The following is a 26621-nucleotide window of genomic DNA, read 5'->3' on the forward strand; positions in this document are numbered from 1 at the left end:
CCCTATCCCCTATATAGTGCACTGTCTGATCGTTACCTATCCCCTAAGTAGTGCAGTGTCTGATCGTTCCCTATCCCCTATATAGTGCACTGTCTGAATCGTTCCCTATCCCCTAAATAGTGCACTGTCTGATCGCTCACTATCCCCTAAATAGTGCACTGTCTGATCGCTCCCTATCCCCTATATAGTGCACTGTCTGAATCGTTCCCTTTCCCCTATATAGTGCACTGTCTGTGTCGTTCCCTATCCCCTATATAGTGCACTGTCTGAATCGTTCCCTATCCCCTATATAGTGCACTGTCTGAATAGTTCCCTATCCCCTATATAGTGCACTGTCTGATCATTCCCTATCCCCTATATAGTGCACTGTCTGATCATTCCCTATCCCCTATATAGTGCACTGTCTGATCGCTCCCTATCCCCTATATAGTGCACTGTCTGATCGTACCCTATCCCCTATATAGTGCACTGTCTGATCATTTCCCTATCCCCTATATAGTGCACTGTCTGATCGCTCCCTATCCCCTATATAGTGCACTGTCTGATCGTTACCTATCCCCTAAATAGTGCAGTGTCTGATCGTTCCCTATCCCCTATATAGTGCACTGTCTGAATCGTTCCCTATCCCCTAAATAGTGCACTGTCTGATCGCTCCCTATCCCCTAAATAGTGCACTGTCTGATCGCTCCCTATCCCCTATATAGTGCACTGTCTGAATCGTTCCCTTTCCCCTATATAGTGCACTGTCTGTGTCGTTCCCTATCCCCTATATAGTGCACTGTCTGAATCGTTCCCTTTCCCCTATATAGTGCACTGTCTGTGTCGTTCCCTATCCCCTATATAGTGCACTGTCTGATCGTTCCCTATCCCCTATATAGTGCACTGTCTGAATCGTTCCCTATCCCCTAAATAGTGCACTGTCTGATCGCTCCCTATCCCCTATATAGTGCACTGTATGAATCGTTCCTTATCCCCTATATAGTGCACTGTCTGAATCGTTCCCTATCCCCTATATAGTGCACTGTATGATCGTTCCCTATCCCCTATATAGTGCACTGTTTGAATCATTCCCTATCCCCTATATAGTGCACTGTTTGAATCATTCCCTATCCCCTATATAGTGCACTATGAGCCATTCACCATGATGAAAACAGTAAATGTGTCAACAAGTGACCGATTTCAGCCGCAGTTTCAGTGTCTGTTTATAATGTAGGGGGCGGGGCTTCAGATTCTAGAGAGCATTTGATTGGACAGAAGATCTGATGAGAAGCAGAAGTGCAGAGTGATGTCATCAAAATCATTGCTCCATATTAGTGGAAGAGAGAGACTGTAAGTTTTAAACGCTTATATCTTCTAAATGTGAATTTTGTCATTGTTTTGGATCACAATAGCTTATAGATAACAGTAAGACTAGCATATTCATACTAAAAGCAAACAAACTTCAATTTTGACTTTAAGGTAAACCTCAGACTAAGAGCTGGTGCACTTACAAACATCTTGGAAAATAACCAACACTAAATCACGGTGCAGTCTATAAAAAGAAACAAGCACCAGTAAACTATTAGAATGACAGGAGTCTGAAGCCTTAAAATCACAAAACTAACACAGTCATCAACTGAAAATGTGTATTTTACAGTTTCTGAACAAAGGAAGTCATCGTGCACATCTAGTCATCATGGTGTTTGCATGCAAACGCACCAAATCAAAGTAGCATCCAATTTGTGAAAACATGGAAAAGGTCTTCGACATGTGCTCTTTCAACAAGAAATGATTATGTAGAGGAGCAGATTTTTGTGCTTACCGGTTTGTCGGTCAACAGTAAAGAATCTCTCTCCGTCCAGGACGCTGTAAACGATCCGAGCGCTGCTGCCATAGGTCGGGTCATCAGCGTCCGAGGCCATGACCTTCATCACTGACGTTCCTGCATTCAACACATCGATGTTAGAATGAGGCTGACAGAGACAACATTTCATCAAGCAAAACAACATTTTCACAGACCTCATTACCATCAAGTTGTTAGCGTTTCCAGAGCATTTAGCTGTTCTTTAAGTACATTTATTCAATGCATTTTCTGAGGCAATTGTGTGCATCTCAACAGCCTCCCGGCTCCCGATACAAAGCACATATTTACATTTAGTCACACGTTTTAACTAAAGCAGAGCCTGCAGCCTATAAAGTTTAATGGACCATATTCCTGAGGGGAGAATGCAATCTTCTCGCACGAAAAGCCCAGAAAACGAAGACGGGAAAAAGATAAGGCACACAGAGTTTAAAGGAGGAGTTTTCAGCCTCATGTCATTCCAAACCTGTACCATTCTCTCTCTTCGGTGGAACACAAAAGGAGAATTTTGGAGGGAGCTCTACAAAGCTCTTTTCTCTACAACAATAGCTCATAGTGACCACGTCTGTCCAGCTCCAAAAACGACATAAAAGTGCCATGGACGTCTTCTGAAGGGATATGAGACCTGTGTGTGAGGACTGAAATCTCATTGGTATTCCCTGAAAAAAATCTGAATGTGGATGAAAATAAGATGTCAGAGTTTCCGAGAGGAACATCATCAGTGAATATGACTTTCTTTCTTTTTCTTTTTTTTTTTTAAAGAACTGCAAGCATCAAATCGAACGCTCTTTCACTCTTCCATTTGATTATAATGCACTCGTCTCTACTCCAGAGTTGGCTAATGTCAGCCGTTAAGTGACTGAACGCCAGTGGGCGGGGCATATGCAAATGTATTTGCCTGTGTGACATCACTGATCAATATCAAAACGAGACATTTTTTGGAGCCTGATTAAATAAATGCTTTGCTTGTAATTTTAAGCTCTGAAAATCCCCCTGTAGTCAATACTTTTATCCCTTAAAACTCATCTTTGATCACCAAGATAACATTTAAACGTTTTTCCTGTGAGAATAAAATGTATTCGTGCCTTAAGCTTGAATGTAATTCTACACCCTTGCTTCATTTAGTATGCGTGAATATATGAATATGCAAATTAGCCCCGCCTTCACTCACTCACACTAGCTCGGATTACCTGAACCACTCGGGCAACTTTACTGAACTAAACCCTATCCAATGGTATCGCTCTTTAAAACGTCAGACTCACAACGGTATTAATATGGTTATCCTTTTGCTCGACTACCTTAAACAGCTAATAATGTGTTGCTAATGTTACACAAACAATGTTCCCGTATGCCATCTCAGTCTGCCTTAGAAACGTTTTAAACATCAGAACGTCAGTAGAGAAAGACATATAGTTCATCATAACATCATAATATACATCACACACATAATTCACCCGCTGTATTTTGCTAAATAAACACGATTTTACATATCAACAGAAACATATATCAGGATAACCTGCTTCTCTTGAGACCCCCATCTTCAGAGAATAGTTAATGATATGCTAAAGCCCCACCCCCCTCGTGACGTGATTGGTTGCAAGATAGTTTGTGATGTCAGAAACACCAGCGATTTCAAACCGTGTTTTTGAGACTGTCTTTGGTTCAAGGCAGTTTTAACCCTTAAATGCATACCTCGGGTCTTTAGCGGCCTGGGACGTCATTCACTACCCTCCTCCTCACTAATTTTTTAAAGTTAGACATCAACATTCTTAATATTCCTCAATCAATCCATTATAAAGAATATACCAAGAAAAAAATAATGAAAGTATAATTGAATGCCTGTTTTTCCACTAGTTTTTTGTAAAGATTGTATAGGGTCGCTAATGACCCGAGGTGTGCGTATTTTTTTTTCTGCACAACAATAAATGAATCTATAATGACGAAATAAGTGCAATTCACCTTTATTCCACAAGGTGGCAATGTCTGATACACGATGAAGTGACGTTTCACTCAAAGTTACCTCAGACAGAAAACGAAACAATAATAATTATAATCTGCAAAACTTGAAATGGCTCAGCGATTTACTGCAGAGCAAGTACTGAACACATATTAGTGTCACTGTCACTGTGAAGAAGCTGTCCGTGATCAAAATATTGATTTTGAAGACATTGGAAATTAGTTTTTAGAATATGCTTGAGATCCATAGACTGTAAAAAAATATGGACGTAGTGTCCGTGACGTCACCCATAGGATTCTGAAGAGCAGTTTTGAAGCATAAAGTATGGTCGAGCTGGCCGTCGCCATCTTGGCAGCGCGTCACCGCGTGTGACTCAAGGATAACAGAAAATGGGCAAAGAGGCGGGACGTGGGCGGACCTGAGGTGACGTGATGACTAACAGACAGCAGACAAACGGCAATCCACCTGTCACTCAAAGTGGCCACGCCCTTATTTATGCAGAACTTTAAGGCTTTATATAATGTAAACGAATGAGTTTTAAATGAGAAATGAATGAGAAAACATTCACCCCCTCACAGTCGTCATGAAGGGCAAAATAGAATATAAAATAGATATATAGACCAAAACCACAATTTGTTTTTCTGCTGTAAAGTTGGGCATTTTAACATGAGCTTCTGGAGCCTGTCTCTAGTGGCCAGTCGATTAATTGCAGTTTAAAGGATTAGTTCACTTTTAAATCAACTTTTGCTGATAATTTACTCACCACCATGTCATCCAAGATGTCCATGTCTTTCTTTCTTCAGTCGAAAAGAAATGAAGGTTTTTGATGAAAACATTCCAGGATGTTTCTCCATATAATGGACTTCAATGGGCTCCAAATGGTTCAAGGTCCAAATGACAGTTTCAGTGCAGCTTCAAAGGGCTTTAAACGATACCAAACAATACCAGACGATAAATAAGGGTCTTATCTAGTGAAACGATCAGTTTCTGCGAGAAACCGAGCTGTATGTATGCTATTATTTTACCTCTTATCAGACAAACGTGATCATCTCTGAGCTCCGCCATAACTTCCGCTAAGTAAGGTCAAAATACGAGCGTGGTCATAGATGTATACGTAGATGCCTCATTAGCGCCCGCACGGATCAGTCGAATGAGGCATCTACGATTGATATATCTATGACCACGCTCGTATTTTGACCTCACTAAGCAGAAGTTATGTCGGAGCTCAGAGATGATCACGTTCGTCTGATAAGAGGTCAAATAATAGCATAAATACAGCTCGGTTTCTCGCTGAAACTGATCGTTTCACTAGATAAGACCGTTATTTATCGTCTGGTATTGTTTGGTATCGTTTAAAGCCCTTTGAAGCTGCACTGAAACTGTCATTAGGACCTTGAACCGTTTGGAGCCCATTGAAGTCCATTATATGGAGAAAAATCCTGGACTGTTTTCATCAAAAACCTTCATTTCTTTTCGACTGCAGAAAGAAAGACATGGACATCTTGGATGACATGGGGGTGAGTAAATTATCAGCAAAAGTTGATTTAAAAGTGAACTAATCCTTTAAGTCACTTCCGTATTGATTTCAAGAGAAACTGGGGGAGGTGCCGCTTGGTGAGATCGCGAATATGAGCCAGATGCTGAATGTACAGGGAAATGAGCTCTGACGAGGACAGTGATGATGGTATAAAACATCTGCTCAAACTGAATCCTTCCAAGCTCCAAAAGGTAACGAAATATGCTTTGTTTTATTCTTCTGTTATTGTTACTCTAATATCAGGAATTTTATATATTATCGCGACAGGTAGAGATCCATCCGTGTTAGAGATCCGGGTCGCTAAAGACCTGAATATGTAAGAATGATTGGCGAAACAGTCATGCAATTAACGGTTAAAGAGAAAATACTCAGCAATGGTGTCGCCTGATGAATTTGCACATGCTTTGTCTTAAAGGGTTAGTTCACCCAAAAATGAAAATTCTGTCATTAATTACTCACCCTCATGTCGTTCGACACCCGTCAGACCTCCGTTCATCTTCAGAACACAAATGAAGATATTTTAGTGTAAAGCTGATGGCTGAGAAAGGCTTCAGATAGGCCTCCATTGGCATTCAGTACATTTACTCTCCCAAGACGCATAAAAGGCACTTAAAGCGTCGTTACAAAGTCCATCTCACCACAGTGACTCTACAATAATTTTACGATGCGACGACAATAGTTTTTGTGCGCAAAAAAAAAATCAAAATAACACCTTTATCCAACTTGTTCTTGTCTTCCGTGTGTGCCTCCACGACGCATGCGCGAGAATATGACGTAGCGGCGGGGTTCAGACACATGACCCAGAAGCGATTTGTTTACAAGCAGAGGAAGACGCGCGTATCTAAGCTGTTGAATTCTACATTGATCGTGCTTTAGGTCTCAGCGTAGTTCTCAAAATGGGGTTAAAAAGCGCATTTCATGGATTCCCGAACCCCGGCGCTACGTCATATTCTCGCGCATGCGTTGTGGAGGCACACACGGAAGACAAGAACAAGTTGGATAAAGCTGTTATTTTGATTTTTTTTTGCGCACAAAAACTATTGTCGTCGCATCGTAAAATTATTGTAGAGTCACTGTGGTGAGATGGACTTTGTAACGACGTTTTAAGTGCCTTTTATGGGTCTTGGGAGTGTAAATGTACTGAATGCCAATGGAGGCCTATCTGAAGCCTTTCTCAGCATCAGCTTTACACTAAAATATCTTCATTTGTGTTCCGAAGATGAACGGAGGTCTTACGGGTGTCGAACGACATGAGGTTGAGTAATTAATGACAGATTTTTCATTTTTGGGTGAACTAACCCTTTAAAGCATATTAACAACGACATTAAAAACTTGATTTTCACCACAGTGGGTCTTTAAAGGTTCAAAGGCACATGTCATGACCGCTTTAAGATCCTATAGTAACATTATTTTCAGCACACAGGTCTGGAACCTCAAGGTGAGTAAATGATGACAGAATGTGAAATTTTCATTCTAATTATTCCTTTAAGAGTCTCTTCCCTGCTCGGTGACTGTATATGTCGGGAAGAAACGGCGCTCAAGGACGACTCGGGTGCTTTTATTCAGGCCGATCGCTCTGCAGGTAATTGGTGACAGCTGGTGGTGTCCACAAAAGGTCATCGTTGCAGTCTCTCATGGAGGCCTGTCACGATACTGTCCGGCCACATAATAGGCCTATGCTAATTAGGTTAATTAACGAGAAGTGTCAAAATCTTGTTTGTCTTCAGTCACAAAAGCCGCCTCCCATGAGGGCTTACAGAAAAGGACAATGTTTTATCATTAGAGCTAACCACTTTCCCCAAAAGCCAAACACCTCGATCGGTATCTGTCTGATAGCTTTTGGCTTTTTCTAACCTTCCATCCGCTTCGTGTCCTGAACTGTGGCGTGAACAGAAGCAAACATCAAACGCTCGGATAAAACCTGCAGGGTATTCTTATACGTTCGCCATTTCCTGTATGCGGACACTCTTTCAAGTTTAGTTTTCTTTGTGGCGCTCTATTTTGCCTAATGGGGCTGCGGAGGCAAAGCCACCGCAAGGAAGATTTGCTGGTATATATCAAGAAAACAGACTTTGGGTATCGCCATTCAGCGCAACAAATAACTGCCAACCATATTCAGAAAAAAAAACAACACGCTTCAAAAGATCACGGACTCTGCTCTAGGATAACTTTGAAAACTGTCTGCATTGCATTAAAAAAAAGCGACTGCACGATAGCATTTCTCTTGTTAACTGGGAGTTGAGATGCAGAAGCCATTTCCTTTCATGGGATTACTTACTTATCTTAATTTTCCACAGGTAATAATCAGCATGAAGCTGTCCGACGGCCCTCCCTCAGTCTAGTAATGCCACTAGTGAAAAACTATATAAATGCAAATGCTATTTTATTGTGTTTACACTCAAACGGGAGCTCTGGCATCGTCTCTTATTAATGCACAGCCTCGGATTCACTAAGAGGTCATTAGATCTTGGTGTATGCGTCCTGCGCTGGCTCCTGGGAATGCATAAAAGAAAAAAACACACTTGAGAAGTTTGAGACACACACAATTAGATTACATGAACTGGAAACTATTTACATCATCAGCTGAAGAAAATAAACAGGCGACCTTGATGCGTTAACAGAAATGTGCATGATATGGTTTACGGATTTTAATACGAACTCTAAAAATAAAGGTTTTTATTGGCACTGATGGTTCCATTAAGAACGTTTAGCAAGTCCCCATGCAGTTAAGGACATATTTCACAAAGAAATCCTGTGGAAATGATTTCTTCATGCCTTAAAATAGCTTGAATGTAACTCTACACCTTTGCTTCATTTAGCATACATGGATTAATGAATATGCAAATTTGGCTCCGCCTCCACTCCATCACACCAGCTCGGATTACCTAAACCGCTCACTCAATTGTAGTAAACGCTGCACTATGGAACATCTATTTACAATGTGTTTTTGCAGCAGTGATCTCTGTTGAACGCAGTGACCAGACATACCAAGACGTTTTGGATAATTTCAAGCTGCCAAATTTGTGGTAACAGTTTGGGGACAGCCCCTTCCTATCCCAACATGACTGACTGACCACAAAGCGTCACTCCATAAAGACATGGATGAGCGAGTTTGGTGTGGAGGAACTTGACTGCAGAGGCGTAGCAAGCTTTTCAAAAGTGTGGGGGACGGATGTGGTTTGTTTGTTAATAATAAAAACGATGAATACAATGACAGAAGGGTACAAAAGGTATAACATACAAGATAAAGATTATATATATATATATATATATATATATATATATATATATATATATATATATATATATATATATATATATATATATATATATATATATATATATATATTATACAAATATACATACCACTGTTTTTTTTAACCACGGTGTTCGGTTGGGTTGTGATGGCTAGTCACATCAGTTTTTTGCAATTCTTTTCTTAGGCGACGGGAACAGAAATAGGTTATGGAGAAAAAAATGCTAATTTTTTATTTTACTTAAAAGACTTGAAAAACCTTACTTAAACTTAAAACTTTACTTTAAAAAACCTTGTACACATTCCTAGCGTATAGTATAATATAAAATAAATATATATAAAGATTTACACTGGCTCCAGTAATCAAGTGTTTAACAGGCTTTTAGTGCGCGCGCTCTGCACGTTAAAGCACGCAAATAACCGGCAAGGCTTTAAAACGCATGCAAATAATGAACTTTCGTGATTGTGAATAACTATTGTGTTCTGAGAGTATAACTCTCTGACACCAGCATTGCAAGCGTGTCTAGCACTGTGTATAGTGATTGGATATTTGCTCATATCACCGCGTATACAGGCACACTGCAAAAACAAAACAACAAAAACAATGCAATTCACAAGCGCTTATTGAACCGTGAATGCCATACCGAACGGTTTAATATTATAATGAGAATTGTGGCATCCCTAAAGCGTTTGTGCAAAACTGCGGGAAAACTGCCGAAAAAGTGTGGGTGTTGAACCCTCTCACCGGGAAAAGTCCCACGGGTGCGACACCCCTGCTTGACTGGCCTGCACAGAGTCCTGACCTCAACCCGATAGAACCCCTTTGGGATGAATTAGAGCGGAGACTGAGAGCCAGGCCTTCTCGTCCAACATCAGTGCCTGACCTCACAAATGTGCTTCTAGAAGAAACACACTCCTAAACCTTGTGGAAAGCCTTCCCAGAAGAGCTGAAGCTGTTAGAGCTGCAAAGGGTGGGCCGACTCCATATTAAACCCTAAGGATTAACAATGGGATGTTATTAAAGTTCATGTGCATGTAAAGGCAGGCGTCCCAAAACTTTTGGCAATATAGTGTAGCTTGAATGTAACTCTACACCTTTCATTTAGTATATGTGGATTCATGAATATGCAAATTAGGCTCCACCTCCACTCCATCACACCAGCTCGGATTACCGGAACCACTCGCTCAAATATAGTAAATGCTACACTCTGGCAAGTCGAAATATTGGTTTACTTCAGCCATATATGTTTGAACCAGAAACTGATTCAGAAGAAGAGCAAGAGTGAATTACACAGGCAGGAAAACAAGAGCACCCTCAGTTGATACTGTAATAATATCATATTGACTAAACGGATTTGCTAAACGCTCCAGTGCATATTTGTGTTTGCACACTGGAGAACATCTATTTACAATGTGTTTTTGCAGCGGTGAGCAATGTAGCCAATCACAGACATGTTTGTCGATCTCTCTTGAACGCAGTGACCAATCAGACATGTTTAATTTAGTCAGAATCCACTCAACGATCAAAAAGCCTGAAAAAGTTCTGCACGCTGTGCAATGTACACAACTTCATTGCTCATAAAAGAACTTTGTGAGATCGCAAACCGAGATGAGTGACAGCTTTTGAGTGATTGTAAAGGAAGCTGCACGCTTCATAATCCATTCAGAAAGCTAATAATGTGTTGCAAATGTTACACGAACCATGTTCCCGTTCGCCATCTCAGAGTCAGCTGCCTTCTAAAAATCAGCATCCTAAGAAATAATGACAGGAAAAGCCCCGCCCCCCCACACTGACGGGATTGGTCACATGTTTGTGACAGTAGGAATTATATATATTTATATAAAATATACATTTTACAAACTTCTGAAAGGTTCTTTGGGGAACCTAGTTATTCTATGGCATCGTATAACATTACCATCCAATACCATGGTACTGCACTTTTTTGTAAGGGTGTTCGGCTACATTACCAAAACATTAAAAGGTTCAGGCCTGAGATAAGGAAAAGGCCGCTCTGGAGTGTAATAGTAGTGTGTTTGAGCTCTCTGTGTATTCTACCAAGTGCAAATATTGCTCTAGAAGTAGATGGACGGAGGGAAAAGTGCATGTTTGCAGGCCTTGATCCAGCTCTTCACAGATATAACCCGTATCACACACACACATATAGCATCCTGAGTGGGCTGGGAATTCAATATGTGCAACCTTTATTTATTATTTATTTTTTACTGTTCTTCTAAAATAGCCTAACAAATGTGTGAGAGAGAAAAAAGTTAAAAATAAATAGAGTTTTAGCAACAGATTATGCTTTGCTATCGGTTACAGATGTGGTAACAATCCTGCATCACAGAGGAAGATACTTTTGCTTAAAGATTGCTTTTTCTTTGCTCAGAACAAAAATAACTAGACATAAGAGATCATTTGGCCTCTGAAAAATGTGATGAAATATATTTAATAGTAAATATTTCAAAATAGTTAAGACTCTTGCAGACTTTAGTGGTCAAACCTGAGAAACAGAAAATTGCTGAGATCTCTTCTGAAACTCTAAAAGACACATTTGAGATTACTGGAGTCTTTTCTCTGAAGTGTGTGTGTGTGTGTGTGTGTGTGTGTGTGTGTGTGTGTGTGTGTGTGTGTGTGTGTGTGTGTGTGTGTGTGTGTGTGTGTGTGTGTGTGTGTGTGTGTGTGTGTGTGTGTGTGTGTGTGTGTGTGTGTGTGTGTGTGTGTGTGTTTAGGGGTAGGGATAGTGTAGCAGGATAGAATGTACAGTTTGTACAGTATAAAAACCATTACGCCTATGGAATGTCCTCACTTAGATAGCAAAACAAACCTGTGTGTGTGTGTGTGTGTGTGTGTGTGCGTGTGTGTGTGTGTGTGTGTGTGTGTGTGTGTGTATGCGTGTGTGATGGGCAGGTTTAGGGGTAGGGTAGTGTAGGGGATAGAATGTACAGTTTATACAGTATAAAAACCATTACGCCTACAGAATGTCCTCATTTAGATATCAAAACAAACCTGCGTGTGTGTGTGTGTGTGTGTGTGTGTGTGTGTGTGTGCGTGCGTGCTGCGTGTGTGCGTGCGAGCATGTGTGTGAGCAAAATGAGAAGCAAAGCCTCCAATTTAGCATTTCTTTATGAACTCAGCCCTATATCTGATATCACTGTATCCATAAAGAAATTCTATTAACATATAATACTAATTAGTGATTAACTGATTCCTGTGATATATGGCAAGCCGTTTTGACTTTTATTCATTCACAACGTATGAATTCTTGATATCAACAATTCAATTCTTGATATTAAAACAATTAGCATTTCTGATATCAAAAATTCAATTCCTGATATCAATATAATTTCAAACATCTAAAAGGGCTTTCTTACTAGTAACAATCACATTCATGATATCAGAAATTAACATTTTGTAACTAGTGGCAATTGAATTGTTGATATCAAGAATTGAATTTGAATGGCAGCCTATGGTGACATTTCTCTAGTGAAAATTCAATTACTGATAACAAGAATTATAGTTTTTACTAGTGAAAATTGAATTGTTGATATCAAGAATTCAAATCCTGTGAATGAATCAAAGTCAAAACGGCTTGCCATAGTGATATGCCTATGTCTAAAATAAAGTATTTATTATATGCTAAACAAAATGAATGAATAGTTACAGCTCTCAACTGCAAAAATGCTTTTAATCGCACCTTTAACCAATACATATACAGTAAAATGAAAAATTAAACATTAAATATGAGTAAAAGGCTGTTTAGAAATGCCAGGGTCTTATTTTGCATTGAAATGGGAAATTATATGTACTTATTGATATTAAAAACATCTTTGTTTGCTTTCGTGACATTATTTCCATGACAATTAAGCACATGAATTAGTCAATTGTCAGTAGCTGATATAATTAGCATGCTGGTTAATTAAAGTCTGGGCAGGATGTTTTGTTGTGACCGTATTACACAATAATGAAGATGATACAACGAGCCACGAGAATCCGAGCATTTCAGTGACTTTACATGAAGCACTGCGGTGAAATCTGACCTGGACATTTCCCAGTGTGATTCACTCCTTGACCAGGCCAGTGTTTCTATGAGACGGAGAGCGCGCAGCCCTAGGAAGCAATTACACATACAGCACCAGAGTTCAGCAGACGTGGCCCTTCACCCGCAGCTTCCTCCACCTCTTGCTAATATTTGCAGAGCGACACGGGGTGTGTGTAGGTGGATTAAGCAGGGCTTGTGTAGGGCAGGCCGGGCCGCTTTGTTTTCCTCTGGTAGCGTCTCCACACACACAAGACTAGATTGACACAATCATAAAATATAGAACAAGCAATAATCTCTCCATATGATACCACAGTGGACACCTCTAGTCGAGAGCCTTATCTCAGGGTTGGCGTGAGATTAACCTGCTAGGGGATCTTTGATCGGATGTCATCTGCTCATAGAAGAGCCAGAGGAAGCATGAGGACTCTGCCATACTGAAAGCACTGTAAATAGCCAATGAAAAATGCATACACAAAGATATGAGAGGATGTGATCCTCTAAAGTAAAATTAAATTTAATGCGGCTGGCCTTACGGAAGACTGCGTAGGAAGCTCCTGCATCCTCGCCCCTCGCTGTCGGGAAGATTTATGCATAAATGCACTTGAGTCGTCCCTGCTATGGAATGCATTTACATGTACCAATCATATATATCTTAATATGTTGGATAAAATATTAAACTTGTATTCCTTAGTCGTATAACTCTAGAATACACCACTACAATAAATACAACAAAATTGCACATGCATTGCTTCAAATGGCATATTAAAACTAGATATTATATTAAAAGTAGTACGCACATTTAATGTCAGGTAGGAACACAATACAATACACATCGTCTCTGTCGGGCGGAAACCTCGTATTTAATTCAACACTGTTGTTGAGGTTGATGTGGCTTTATATAGCTATGGTCAGACACTTGCACATGTCATTATGATATTAACATTTGATGAAAATCAAGCTCAAATGGAGTTATGATGTTTTTGACCAGCGAATGGCAGATATATTTAGTCTGTCTCTGGAACAGTCGCATCTGAGGCTGTAAGTGCATCGCATTACGTTTTCATCTACTTGCAGGATTTAGAGTTTATTGTTGCTATTTGGGCTCTCGGCTTTCTTCTTTTTGAAACCTCATGATCAAAATCTCATGATATTTATGCACAGGATATTTAAAACAGTTGGCTAGGCCTATATTTGCTTCAACTAGACGACAAAGACTAAAACGTTAGCCTTTATGGACATAGTGTTTGTTGAGTAAAGAAAACACTGCACTTCCTCAAACATCAGTTCTTTATTTACCATTGCATTGCAAACAAGCAGAGATCTCCAAACTGTGCACGGCACTTCATTATAAATGGAGGCGAGGTGGAGGTTTGACTGACAGTTTGAGGAGCCAATGGAGTTACGAGGTTTAGTCACATCCTCTTTTAACCTCTTTTGTACAGGGTTCGGAATGACATCATCAAGTATATACTTTAAATGTTAAATGTCTGTGGAGGAGCTCTGACCTCATATGTGGTACCATTTGAAAGCTTAGAGTCTCTACTTTCTGGAGATATGCACCACTTTGGCATTTGTTTTACACACAGTAACTTATTTACACTAAATTACTCTGTGACCATTTCTGCCTGGATTTGGCCGACCCAAATTGAAAAGCTTCCCATACCCACAGGTCTCTAAATACAACATGTTGGTGTCATTTTACAGGAGGAAACCCTTTGAAGTTACATAAAACAATGCTAAAAATTATAAACATGTAAGTATATGTTGTCTGAGCTGTAATAACCCCCCCAAAAAGAGGCGCTTTTTGACTTTTTGGGTTATAAATTAATTGTTGAAAGTGTGATACTCAGGCCCTTTGAGCTCTAGCACCCTGCAGACAGTTTGGGCTGTTTCCACCAGATTCCAGAAAATACTGGAAAAAAAAGATTTTTTGTCTGGATCATGTATGCAAGATTTATACAAATGAATCTGAATGGAGGAATATGATCTTTTTTATATAATTTCCGCCATACCCATATACAGTGGTATAAATGCAATATCCCTGTGTCATTTTACAGAAAACCCTGAAATTGCTTAAAACACTTCTGAAAGTGATAAATATTATAGTATATGTTGTGTGTGATATAATAAACATATAATATAAACAGACTGACTATATAGACTGTATATAAAAAACAGACAAACAAAATAGGCGTTTTTGATTTCTGAAATAGGCGTTCCTCCCTTCAGATTCATTTGAATAAATCTTGCATACATGATACAAACAAAATTATTTTTCCCAGTATGGAATCTAGTGGAAACAGCCCATACTGTCTGCAGGGTGCTAGAGCTCACAGGGCCTGAGTTACACACTTTCAAAACTGAATTTATAACTAAAAAAATTAAAATAACAGGGGGTGAGGGAGGGGGGGGGGGGATTACAGCTTAGACAACATATACTTACATGTTTATCACTTTTAGCAGTGATTTATGAAACTTCAAAGGGTTTCCTGTAAAATTACACCCAAATTGTGTATTTAGAGACCACTGTATGTGGGTATGGGAAGCTTTTCAATTTGGCTAGGCCAAACCCCAAAAATGGTAAGAAGCTTTTTATTGGTTAAACATTTGTAAAAACCCACATAGAGACATAACAGATGACCAATAACATACATTTTATAAAACAAAAATGACGAAATATAGGGATACAAGGTTTCGGCCCGACAGCACGACTATATATTCTAATTTGCAGCATTTATTTTTACCTATTTTTTGGAATTTGATCATTTTCCACTTTCTAACTTTTGCAATGACACCTGACACACTTTTTTGTCAATAAAAAGGGCTACAGAATTCAAATGACACAAAAAAATCTCAATAGTCTTAAAATAGGCTTAATTTCCTTTGTGACATTATTTTCACGAGTCCATTTTCAGTCAAGCGCATTAATCACCCAATTGTCAATAGCTGATTAATATGTATTAGAATGTTGGATTTAATAATAAATAAATAAAGTAGTCATAAGAGGCAGTGCATTACAGTTATTTAAGTGGAATATATATATATTTTTTCAGTCTTGTATAAAATGTTTCAAACCAAAATGTTTTTAATTACTTTCATAAAAACCCAGTTTATTGATGACATCATCCTCCAGCACAAACATCAGTAAGCATCCATGGATTTGATGGATTAGTTGGTTTGTATCTTTGACAGAAATCAGTATAATACAGTTATTTAACTTGACATCCTCGAGTCGATCCCTCACCGAGCAATGACTATCTTTAGCTCTTCCCATCGTGTGAGTCATTAGTACAGTTATAATTAGTAAAGTTGAGGTTTCCGGGCATGACCGGAGTGTTTTTATGGAAATACTTGTCTAAATGAAAACACACGCATCTTCATAAAAGCTATAGAGTTCAAAAGGCACTGCATAACAGGAATGACCCACTTAATGGTGTCAACAAAGTGTGTTTGAAGCTGCCAGCCGCGGCACCAGGGCGAAGAAGACGGCTGCCGTACGGAGCAGATGGCCAGAAGAGGTTAGCTCATGCACGACGAGAGACTGACAGCTATTTAAGAGCTGCAGTCGTAAAGGAGATTTGTGCTTCGCTAAAGCAGCCGGCCCAGCGCGCTCACTTTCTCCTCTATTTAACCCTGTCAGAGTCGTTTGCACCCGACGCCCCCAAATCACTCCGCATTATGAATCGTTTAGTGCGCCTATAAAAGCCAAAGTGTTTTCACATGAAAAGTTATCCCTCTCAACACTTGATTCGCTTTTTATTCGCCCACCTAAAAATAAAGAACACGAGCTTAGATTTGACTAAAGGCTGAAAAAATGTAATGTTGTGTCATAAAAGTCAATGGCCCGCAACCGTGATCCTCCAGGAAGTCCCGTAAGGATTTACATGGGATATGTTTCATCCACTTTGACAAAGACGTTCTTAAACAGTGCCCATCCAGGATGCTTTATAGGACAACTATGCATATTCCTGCAACCGTCACTATTGCTATTGTGCTCCAGACTCGCACTGAGAGCCTTTTATTCAGTAAATGCTGCTGTAAGAGTGAGTGCGATATAGGGGTGGGGGAATAGATTCACACACTCTAAAAAATGCTGGGTTAAAAACAAGCCAAGTTTGGTTGAAAATGGACTAACCCAGCAATTGGGTTGTTTTAACCCTGCGAATGGGTTGTTTTAACCCAGTGAATGGGTCGTTTTAACCCTCCTGTTACCCTCAAATCTGGTTATATTTTTGTACCAATTTAAACATCCAGAATATGATTTTTTTTTTTCAAAGGTTTACGTCTCAGTTCATTTATGGCTGACAGCATATCTGGTGGAACCATTTTGATGATATTAGCAGCACTATGTCTACCCTGTCATTCAAGTGGGCAGCGGGAAAAATAACGTGACTGGTTCTCACAATACTACAGGTATGGTTAGGTTAGGTTAGGTTAGGTTAGGTTAGGTTAGGTTAGGTTAGGTTAGGTTAGGTTAGGTTAGGTTAGAGCCCTAAAACAGAGGGTAGTTGATCGAATATTATATTGAATATGTAAAATTATAGCATGTTATAGTGAACTCAATAAAACAACCAAAACAAATGTGTGTCAAATTTTGATATTTCTGAAATTCTGTTTTATACAGCTAAATGAGCCTGGGGTTTGACCCCAAAAATTGACCCCAAAGAACACAGATGCTACAAAACGTGTACAGGACATTGGAAAAATATCATCATGTTAATTTTATGTTTACAGAGTTGTCCCCGTTAAATTAGGAAAAGTCATTCAGTCTGAAGCAAAAAAAAATTATGTCAATCGTGTTTTTACAGAGATGCAACTTTTTAAAATAAAGTCATTGAATGAATGACAGGATTTTAACGTTGGGGTGAATCCTTCCTTTAAGCAGACATCAAAAAGCAGAAGTTTCTGACATCAAAAGCCACCAGACTGCAGAGGGATCGAGGCGGTGCTCAAATCATCTCAGAATCTAAGCGCACTAAACACGTGCAGAGGAGGATTAGATATTAATCCCATTTTATTCAATTTAACACTGAGGAAAAGCAGAATCATTTTCATTTTGAATATTTAAAGTCAATCTGTTTAAAATAGACCAGAACGCCCCATTTCTCCTCCCGTCCCTTCTCAGAATGTGACAATGTGCGCTTGCAGCTATGAAATACCTAATATCTGGCATATCTTCCTCAGTGAATCCTTTACACATGCTGTGCTTTTTCTAGTCTCTCGTTCTTTATTAAAAAGTTGAGTTTTCGCATTTACAGCAGCATTGGCTCCGGTACTAATTTCCCCATTCATTTTCTCCATAGGGATCCATCATTAACTCTTTCCCCACCAATGTTTTTTTTTTTTAAGTGCCAGCCACCGCCAGGGCTTTTGATCATTTTCACAAAAATGTAATGGCCCATAGAATATTTTGTTTTATGAATATCCAAGCATGCAATAAATCAAACAAAAGAACAGACCCTCTGCTTAAAAACAACAACAGCAACAGCAACAACAACACGTTTTATTCTAGCTTCATGCATTCCTTTTTTTATCAACACTTAAATATGGGTAAGTTTCATAAAAAAGTAACATTTGGAACAAAAAGCTGAGAAAATCACGTTTTTGTCAAAGACTACACTCAGATCAGATTCAGAGCGATGATCAAACACAGATGGAGTAGATGGAGTCCATCAACACCCCAGAGCTTCACAGTCCTAGAGCTCGCCCTGGGTAAACATTTCATTCAGTAACATTAGAAAGTTTTGATTTATATGATGTTTAATGTTGATGATCACGTTATTTTACATATGCATCTGCTTACATACGATCGCTTGTTTTTTTTGCGTCTTCTTCACCTGTGTTTTGATCAGGAGATTCTGTACTCATTCAGAAGGTGCGTAATAGCACCCCCTGGCGTATAACAGTGGAAACACGGAAACCCTGAATATTCTGTGTTTGGCGGGGAAAGAGTTAAAGGGGTGATGAATTGAGAAATCAACTTTCCTTTGAGCCTTTGATATATAAAAGTTCATCGTGATATAAGAATATCCTGTAAGTTTCAGAGCTAAAAACGTCCTTGTTAGTCAAAGAAAAGCTTTTATTGACCCCAGGCCCAGAAAATGTGAGATCTCAGTATATTTCGACCATTGCCAAAAGCCCGCCCACGGACTCGTGGGGCTAAACGGGTCGCGCTACCGAGCAATAAACATGACGGTTCCAGCTCACATGCGTAAGTTGCGCGTTTGTTCATTTAATTTCACAGCAGAATCGATTGTAAACAAGATACAGGTCGACACTTGATTTGCAGACATATTGAGATTAAAACACAATGCTGTGCCTTCTATATTGGATCCGACAGTAACGGTGAAACACACTTATGTGAGTAAAACATGTAAAGTAATGAATCTAATGAATAATGATGGAGATCACCTGAGATGACAAAAGAACATAATAGCCCGCATAATGAGCTGCATAATGAATGAGCTTATTCAGGTGTGTGACTGAGAGCAACAGGACAAAGGACATTGTATATTATATATTGTACTAATCTAGTAAATGCATCTTGATTAAAGAATGTTTAAATATTTAGACTAGAAACAAGACAAAATGTTTGAGTAAAAAACATGTTTTTTATATGTGTTAGTATTGCATTGTTGCAGATGGTTTGATATCTATTGATTACATACCTTAGCACGCGGTCAGAGGCTGGAGAAGGTGTTATTGGTTCATTCGTGATCAGACTTGTAACGCCAGCTCGCAAAGCCCAAAGTCCTGAGGCTATGTGTTCTTCAGATGGGCTACCAAAATGTATCACCGGCCTGCCAATGGGCTATCGCGCGTGCATGTGTGTGTGTGTGTGTGTACAGTTTGCGGTTATATCCACCGATTGGCCCGGCCAATTAATACAAAAATAACATTCCAATCAATTGCGGGTGGATGAGATGAATCATTGTGTTTCTTTGATAAAGACATTTTTCGTGCCCTGTGAGCGTTTCCCTAGACGCTTTCAAAACAATTTCCACATGTACTGAGGGGAGCTGAAGCTCATTAAATATGCAAATATTATCCAATCCTAGCCGTGGGCGTTTACTTCCAAGTCTTCAGTGCGGCACGCCCATCAAAACTGACCGTATTTCAGAGAGCCTCAAAAAAATGGCAGAAAATAGCCTATTACTTATTCATTATGATGTTTCTGAATGTAAAAACCACGCAAACGTCATAAGTTGACCTCAGACAACAGTATAAAAATATTAAAATGACCCCTTTAAAGATTTCACAGAGATAGAATACAACAATCCAGGCTTTGATTTGAACCAAATGCAACTGTAAACTGAAAATCTACTACTCCTCTCATGATGCATTGCAAAATTATGTAATCGGATCAAAAACTATAGTGCAATATAAACATATTGACTTGAACTATCCCCTTCCTAATGCATTTCAGAATACCTCGCTGTGTTTTTGTGCATCGGATGCCGTGACTCATCTACAGATGATGAGCAGTGTCAGTCAACGCAGATCAAATCAGCTCGGACGTCAAAATGCCGGAGTTCAAACCCAGTGACATAACCTTTCCATCAGTGGTCCAGCACATCAATCAAATCTTTCCACCACAACCATCCATCATGCAGCACTTTTGTCACATGGAGGCATTTTACCCAGAGAGCGGGCGGCATGTCACGGTACAATAAGACTGCGTTTCACACGCATGTTCCTTCAATCACAGGTAAGGATCTTCATGTCGTTCAGGATAAATACTGATGCAGAAACAAAGCCTAAAAGTTACCCAAAACTTTGACACTGTTCATCTGCTGCGTTGTGAGTGCTGTTATTTCCCTGTGGAAATGCAAATCTCTTTTGAATATGACGGTGCCGCCAGCTTTGTGTGTCTATTATCTGACACTGGCAGAAAACCATATTGGTGAATCATTCAAAGGGGTTTTGAACATTCCCTCTAAAACTATAGTAAGACATCTGTTGCACAACACGTACAAGCATCATATTATTTTTGCATGCATCCAAAGAGTTTTGAAGCTGTGGGCAAAGCATCGCTGAAGCTTAAATATTTAAAGCGTTACTTTGGCTCTCACAACTCCAGAAATGGAAGAGATGCATTTGGTTTAATTATTCACAGTTAGCTTTACTCAAAACAAACACGAGTCAGACTTTGCGAAAAGACAGGCATCCTGAGAGCTGCTTAAAAACAAAATATAAAAATATCTTGTTAGAGGAAAATATCTTGTTAGGTTTGGAATCATTTGAAATATGTTACAGATTTTTGAAAGAAGTCTCTTCTGCTCACCAAGGCTGTATTTATTTGATTCAAATTTCAATAAAAACAGTAATATTGTGAAATATTATTACATATTAAAGTAACTACTTTCTATTTTGAATATACGCCGATCAGGCATAACATTAAGTGCCTAATATTGTGTTGGTCCCTGTTTGGCCCGGACCTGTCGAGGCATGGACTCCACTAGACCCCTGAAGGTGTGCTGTGGTATCTGGCACCAAGATGTTAGCAGCAGATCCTTTAAGTCCTGTAAGTTGCACGGTGGGACCTCCATGGATTGGACTTGTTTGCTCAGCACATCCCACAGATGCTCGATTGGATTGAGATCTGGGGAATTTGGAGGTCAGGTCAACGCCTCAAACTCGTTGTTGTGCTCCTCAAACCATTCCTGAATCATTTGTGCTTTGCGGCGGCCATTTCCATGAAAGGATATACATGGTCAGCAATGCTTAGGTGGGTGGTACATGTCAAAGTAACATTCACATGGATGGCGGACCCAAGGTTTCCCAGCAGAACATTGCCCAAAGCATCACTGCCTCCGCCGGCTTGCCTTCTTCCCAGAGTGCACCTTGTGCCATGTGTTCCCCAGGTAAGCGTCCCCCAGGTAGCTCGTCTGTTTGAACGGACCACACGGGCCAGCCTTCCCTCCCCACGTGCATCAATGAACCTCGGCCGTCCATGACCCTGTGGCCGGTTGACCACTGGTCCTTCCTTGGAGCACTTTTGATAGAGACTGACCACTGCAGACCGGGAACACCCACAAGAGCTGCAGTTTTGGAGATGCTCTGACCCAGTCGTCTAGCCATCACAATTTGGCTCTTGTCAAACTCGCTCAAATCCTTGCGCTTGCCCATTTTTCCTGCTTCTAACACATCAACTTTGAGGACAAAATGTTCACTTGCTGCCTAATATATCCCACCCACTAACAGGTGATGAAGAGATCATCAGTGTTATTCACTTCAACGGTCATAATGTTATGCTTGATCATTGTTAAAGTCTTATGTATTCCTGCGATCAAAGCTGAATTTATCATCATTACTCCAGTCTTCAGTGTCACATGATACTTCACAAATCATTCTAATATGCTGATTTGTTGCTCAAGAAACAGTCAAATTGCCAAATATAAACATTAACATATAAACAATATGATCCATTTAAGCAGACAAAGCAGCATAAGCAGAATGCATAGGTCACAAACCATTTTTTGGGGGTAAATACAAATAAACTCTGACAAAAGATCAACGTCCTCTATAGTGATTCCAGGCTAATGTGATTAGCAGCCAGTGTTTGTCCCGCTCTAGCGGCTCATCGCTGGGTGAGCCAACATGAAGCGTCTATAGTGTGTGAATAATATGCAAACAAATGCGACTTGGCTTCAACAGCACGCTAAAGGCCAGGCGTATCAGCGAAGCCACTGGAGAGAGAAAGGGGAAGAAAGAGAGGCAGAAAATGACAAAGGCGGTAAGTGAAAATGAATATGCCCGGGGCTTGTCCGTGATTACTTTTTTTATGATTATTGCTGAATTCTCTCTGCTGGAGTGGTACGACAGCGCAGCGATGGCGCTCGAGGTTATTAGATCAGTTGTTCACACATCTACGGGCCGACTTTGCTGGAAAGCAACTACGCGCAACATGTCGTTAAATTAGCTCTGTCTGCTGCGCCACAATTAGCCCCATTACTTGCGACCACCGGTTAGCTGGTCAGTTAAAGTTCTGCGGCTGGAACATTACCGAAGCTCTTCATGTCAGATCAAGGAGAGCAGTGGAGTTCATATGAGCCATGAGCCAGATCTCACAATACAACCCTCAAGATCCAGTGCTGATAATGAACATGCACTCCTCTGGTTAAATGTTGGAAATTAGTTTAGTAAGCGCCAACAGTATATATAAATTTACTGTAGTTTATGTATTTACATTATTATTAGTAGTAGTAGTAGTATTAGTAGTAGTAGTAATAGTATATATATACACATTTCTCTCCGAATAAATGTTTGAAATTAGTTTTGCTGTATTAAATACATTCTCACGGGAATGACTTGCATCACTCTTTTTACTGTATTTGCCATAGTGACTTCTTTCAAAAACATTGGAAAAAATGAATGATTATATATACACTCACAGACACAAACACACACACACACACACACACACACACACACACACACACACACACACACACACGTTTGTTTTTGTGAAATGTGAGGACATTCCATAGGCGTAATGGTTTTTATACCGTACAAACCGTATTTTCTATCCCCTTACACTGCCCTTGCCCCTAAACCTACCCATCACACACACACACACACACACACACACACACACACACACACACACACACACACACACACACACACACACACACACACACACACACACACACACACACACACACACACACACACACACTGCCCCTGCCTCTAAACCTACCCCTCACAGGAGACTGTGCAGTTCACTTTCTGTGAAAAAAAACTTGTTCTGTATGATTTATAAGCATTTTGAAAAAACCCTCTTTTTGTCATAACCATGTCATTATACACATTTGTGTCCTGATATTTCACAAAAACATGCCCACATGCACACATACACACACACTCACTCACACCCACACTCACACACATGCACACACACACACACACACTCTCACACACAAACACACACATACTCAGTCAGTCAGACACAAACACACTCACACACACATACACACACACTCACACGCACTTACACACGCACAGACACACACTCACTCACACTCACTCACACCCACACTCACACACACACACATGCGCACACACACACACACACTCACAAGCACACACACACTCGCCCACACACACAGACTCACACGCCCGCGCACACACACACACATACACGCACACACATATGCACACACGCACACACACATGCACACACACACTCACTCGCACGCACACACAGCATGTATACATTTCACAACTCATATATAAAATATATAAAATAACATTTTGCTAAAAACAAAAGTAACTCCATATTTAGTTATTTTAAAGATTTATGTTTGACATTTCTTTAAAAGATGTTAGCATTTGTATGTGCAATAAATACATATTTATATAAACTCTTTGTAACTTATTATGAACACATTTTTCATGCATCTAAATGAAAATGGGCTGTTAAGTTTGTTTGGCAGAGTAGCACTGAGCGTCTTCCCGAGGCTCTAACAATGAGCCCATTAGTGCTAGTTCTGTACAGGACCTCAAACATAAGCAGAAAACAAACAGGAAATGCTTGACTAAGCAGAGCCGTTATTTCATTACACTCGCTGCTGTTCAATGTATAAAACATGAAGTCCACACTTCTTTAATGTATAATTTGACTGAAAGGTGGAGAACCCTACGGGGAATGAAGGACTCGCTCATATCTCTCTCTCTCTCTCTCTCTCTCTCTCTCTCTCTCTCTCTCTCTTCTGTCAATAAGCAGCGAGCCGCTGCCACCGATGTGCTGAGGAAGCAGGAATTAATTTCAATCAGGAAGTTCACAGCCGCGCAGCGCTGCAGTGATTACATTATTGTAACCTGCATTTAAAAATCTTTTATATCCGCAAACACGCAAGCAGGAGCTTTGAGGCGCAGCTGACACAAAACACACCAACATACTGGAAATGATACAAAATACTGTGCCAGATCACACAGTGTTGTCTGATGGCAACGCATGAGGATGGCGTTTACGTTTATATGATACTTCCAAAAGTGCTAGGGTAGGGTATACTATGGTATTTTTGGGACAGTAGGCTGAGAGACCCACATTGCAGAAGCAAGAATTGACTTTCGTTAATTTTATGTTGATACATTAAACCATTTAGCATGTTTTTTTAGACAACATGTCAGATTTAAATTGCTCAGCAAGAATCTGTTGCTCTGCTGTGACAGTAATTGAGCTGAAAGAGAAAACGCTCTCTATTGGGCCTCGTGCAACAACGCTGAGGATGCAAAACACACTCGCATTAATGCAAAACTGCAATGATCTGAATCATGAATTGATTTTTGTACAAAAATGAAACTAAAACCATAAAACGACACTGCTTGAAATAAAACCAACATTAACTCAAAAAAATAAAAAAATAAAAAAATAAAATGTACCAACATTTTAACTAAGATTAAAAAAATAGGATTCAAAATATTACCAAAAACAATAACATTCAATAACATTGAATAACATTCAAAGATTTATTTACTTTGTATAGTTTTGAGTTGTCTTTTCTTTATCTCATGTGTTATTTTCGGTCCATGGGAAAACTGGACAGGTAGCATGTCACGTGACGTACACCATGCAACACCTAGTGATTGTAATGTATAGACACACCAGCTCAGAAGTGAGCGCCACTTTTGTATGTTTTGATTTGTTAGAGAGGATAGGTAAGTTAGGGCGTGAGAAACGCGGAAGACTTGCTTTTCTTATTTTCTCAGTTAGGTTAGAGGTTGAACTTGGGTTAGATTGTTTTTTGTCTTGTTCTGTTCTTTTCTTTGGTGCCACTTTTGTCTTTTTCCCCAGTTTACAATATTCTTTGTATCTTTCTATTACATATTGTATATATTATTTATTATTGTTGCTTTTCATTATTTCTATTATTATTATTATTATCTGACGTTAATTTCCTTCATCATATAATAAATTGTTTATTAATTTTCAGTTTGGTAGTGTTTTGTCTTTTGCCGCCACCACTAGCACAGGTAAATGATCACAATCTCAATGTTGCCTCTTCCAACTTTAGAAGATTGGAAGGCTGTAACATTTAATGGGGGCTCGTCCATAATATACTGAGCATCTTTGACAACAAACTTCTGAAAGACCAGAATTTCAGATGCTTTGCAAACAAGATTTTTCCGCTGGTTAGTACAGTTATGCTGTTACATCGCGAAAGTCACATTTTTTTTTCTTTATGCGCATCGGTAAATGCATTTCTATCATAATTTATGCGCATGTTTTCGTATCGGATAGAAAACGAGTGCATACATTTATTATGTTTATTTATAGAATTTATGCGCATCTTGGCGTCGTTTCCATTAAGTAATTTTTGATGCGATATCCCAAAATGTGCATAAAAATAGGTGGATGCACTCTAAAAAAAAGGTGCTATATTGCACTAAAAATGGTTCTATTAATGAATACCTTTATTCAATAAAAATGCAGTAAAGACATGTAAAATGTTACAAAAGATATCTATTTGAAATAAATGCTGTTATTTTGAACTTTCTATTCATCAAAAAAAAAAAAAAAAAAAATCCTGAAAAATGTATCACAGTTTCCCAAGGAAAAGGAGTAAAAACTGCATTTTCAGCATTGATAATAATAAGAACCATTATTATTAGTTGAGCACTGAAAATAACTGATAACAATTAAACTAAATCATCATATGAGAATGATTTGTGAAGGATCATGTGACACTGAAGACTGGAGTAATGATGATTTAGTAAAATAAATTACATTTTACTATATATTCACATAGAAAACAGCTGTTTTAAAATGTTAATTATATTTCACAATATTGCTGTTTTTACGGTATTTTGGATCAAATTAATGCAGCCTTTGTGAGCAGAAGAGACATTTACATTTATGCATTGACACTTTTATCCAAGGCGACTAACATTGCATAAGATACACGTTTTTGCAGTTTGTCAGTTCTTGCTTTCCCTAAGAATCGAACCCATGACCATGGCTTTGGCTAGCGCCATGCTCTACTGTT

At 39.3% G+C, this 26621-nt stretch overlaps 1 protein-coding gene across 1 annotated transcript in view; it reads right to left on the reverse strand.

Moving 5' to 3' along the window:
- Nucleotides 1-26621, reverse strand: part of cdh22 (cadherin 22) — a 325753-nt gene that overhangs the window by 119119 nt on the left and 180013 nt on the right. Inside the window, exon 5 of the mRNA XM_079840198.1 lies at nucleotides 1802-1921. Coding sequence (XP_079696324.1) covers nucleotides 1802-1921 — 120 coding nt within the window. The remainder of the gene's footprint in view (nucleotides 1-1801; nucleotides 1922-26621) is intronic.

The sequence above is a fragment of the Gobio gobio genome (genome assembly GCF_949357685.1).
Source record: "Gobio gobio genome assembly, chromosome: 17".
NCBI lineage: Eukaryota > Metazoa > Chordata > Actinopteri > Cypriniformes > Gobionidae > Gobio > Gobio gobio.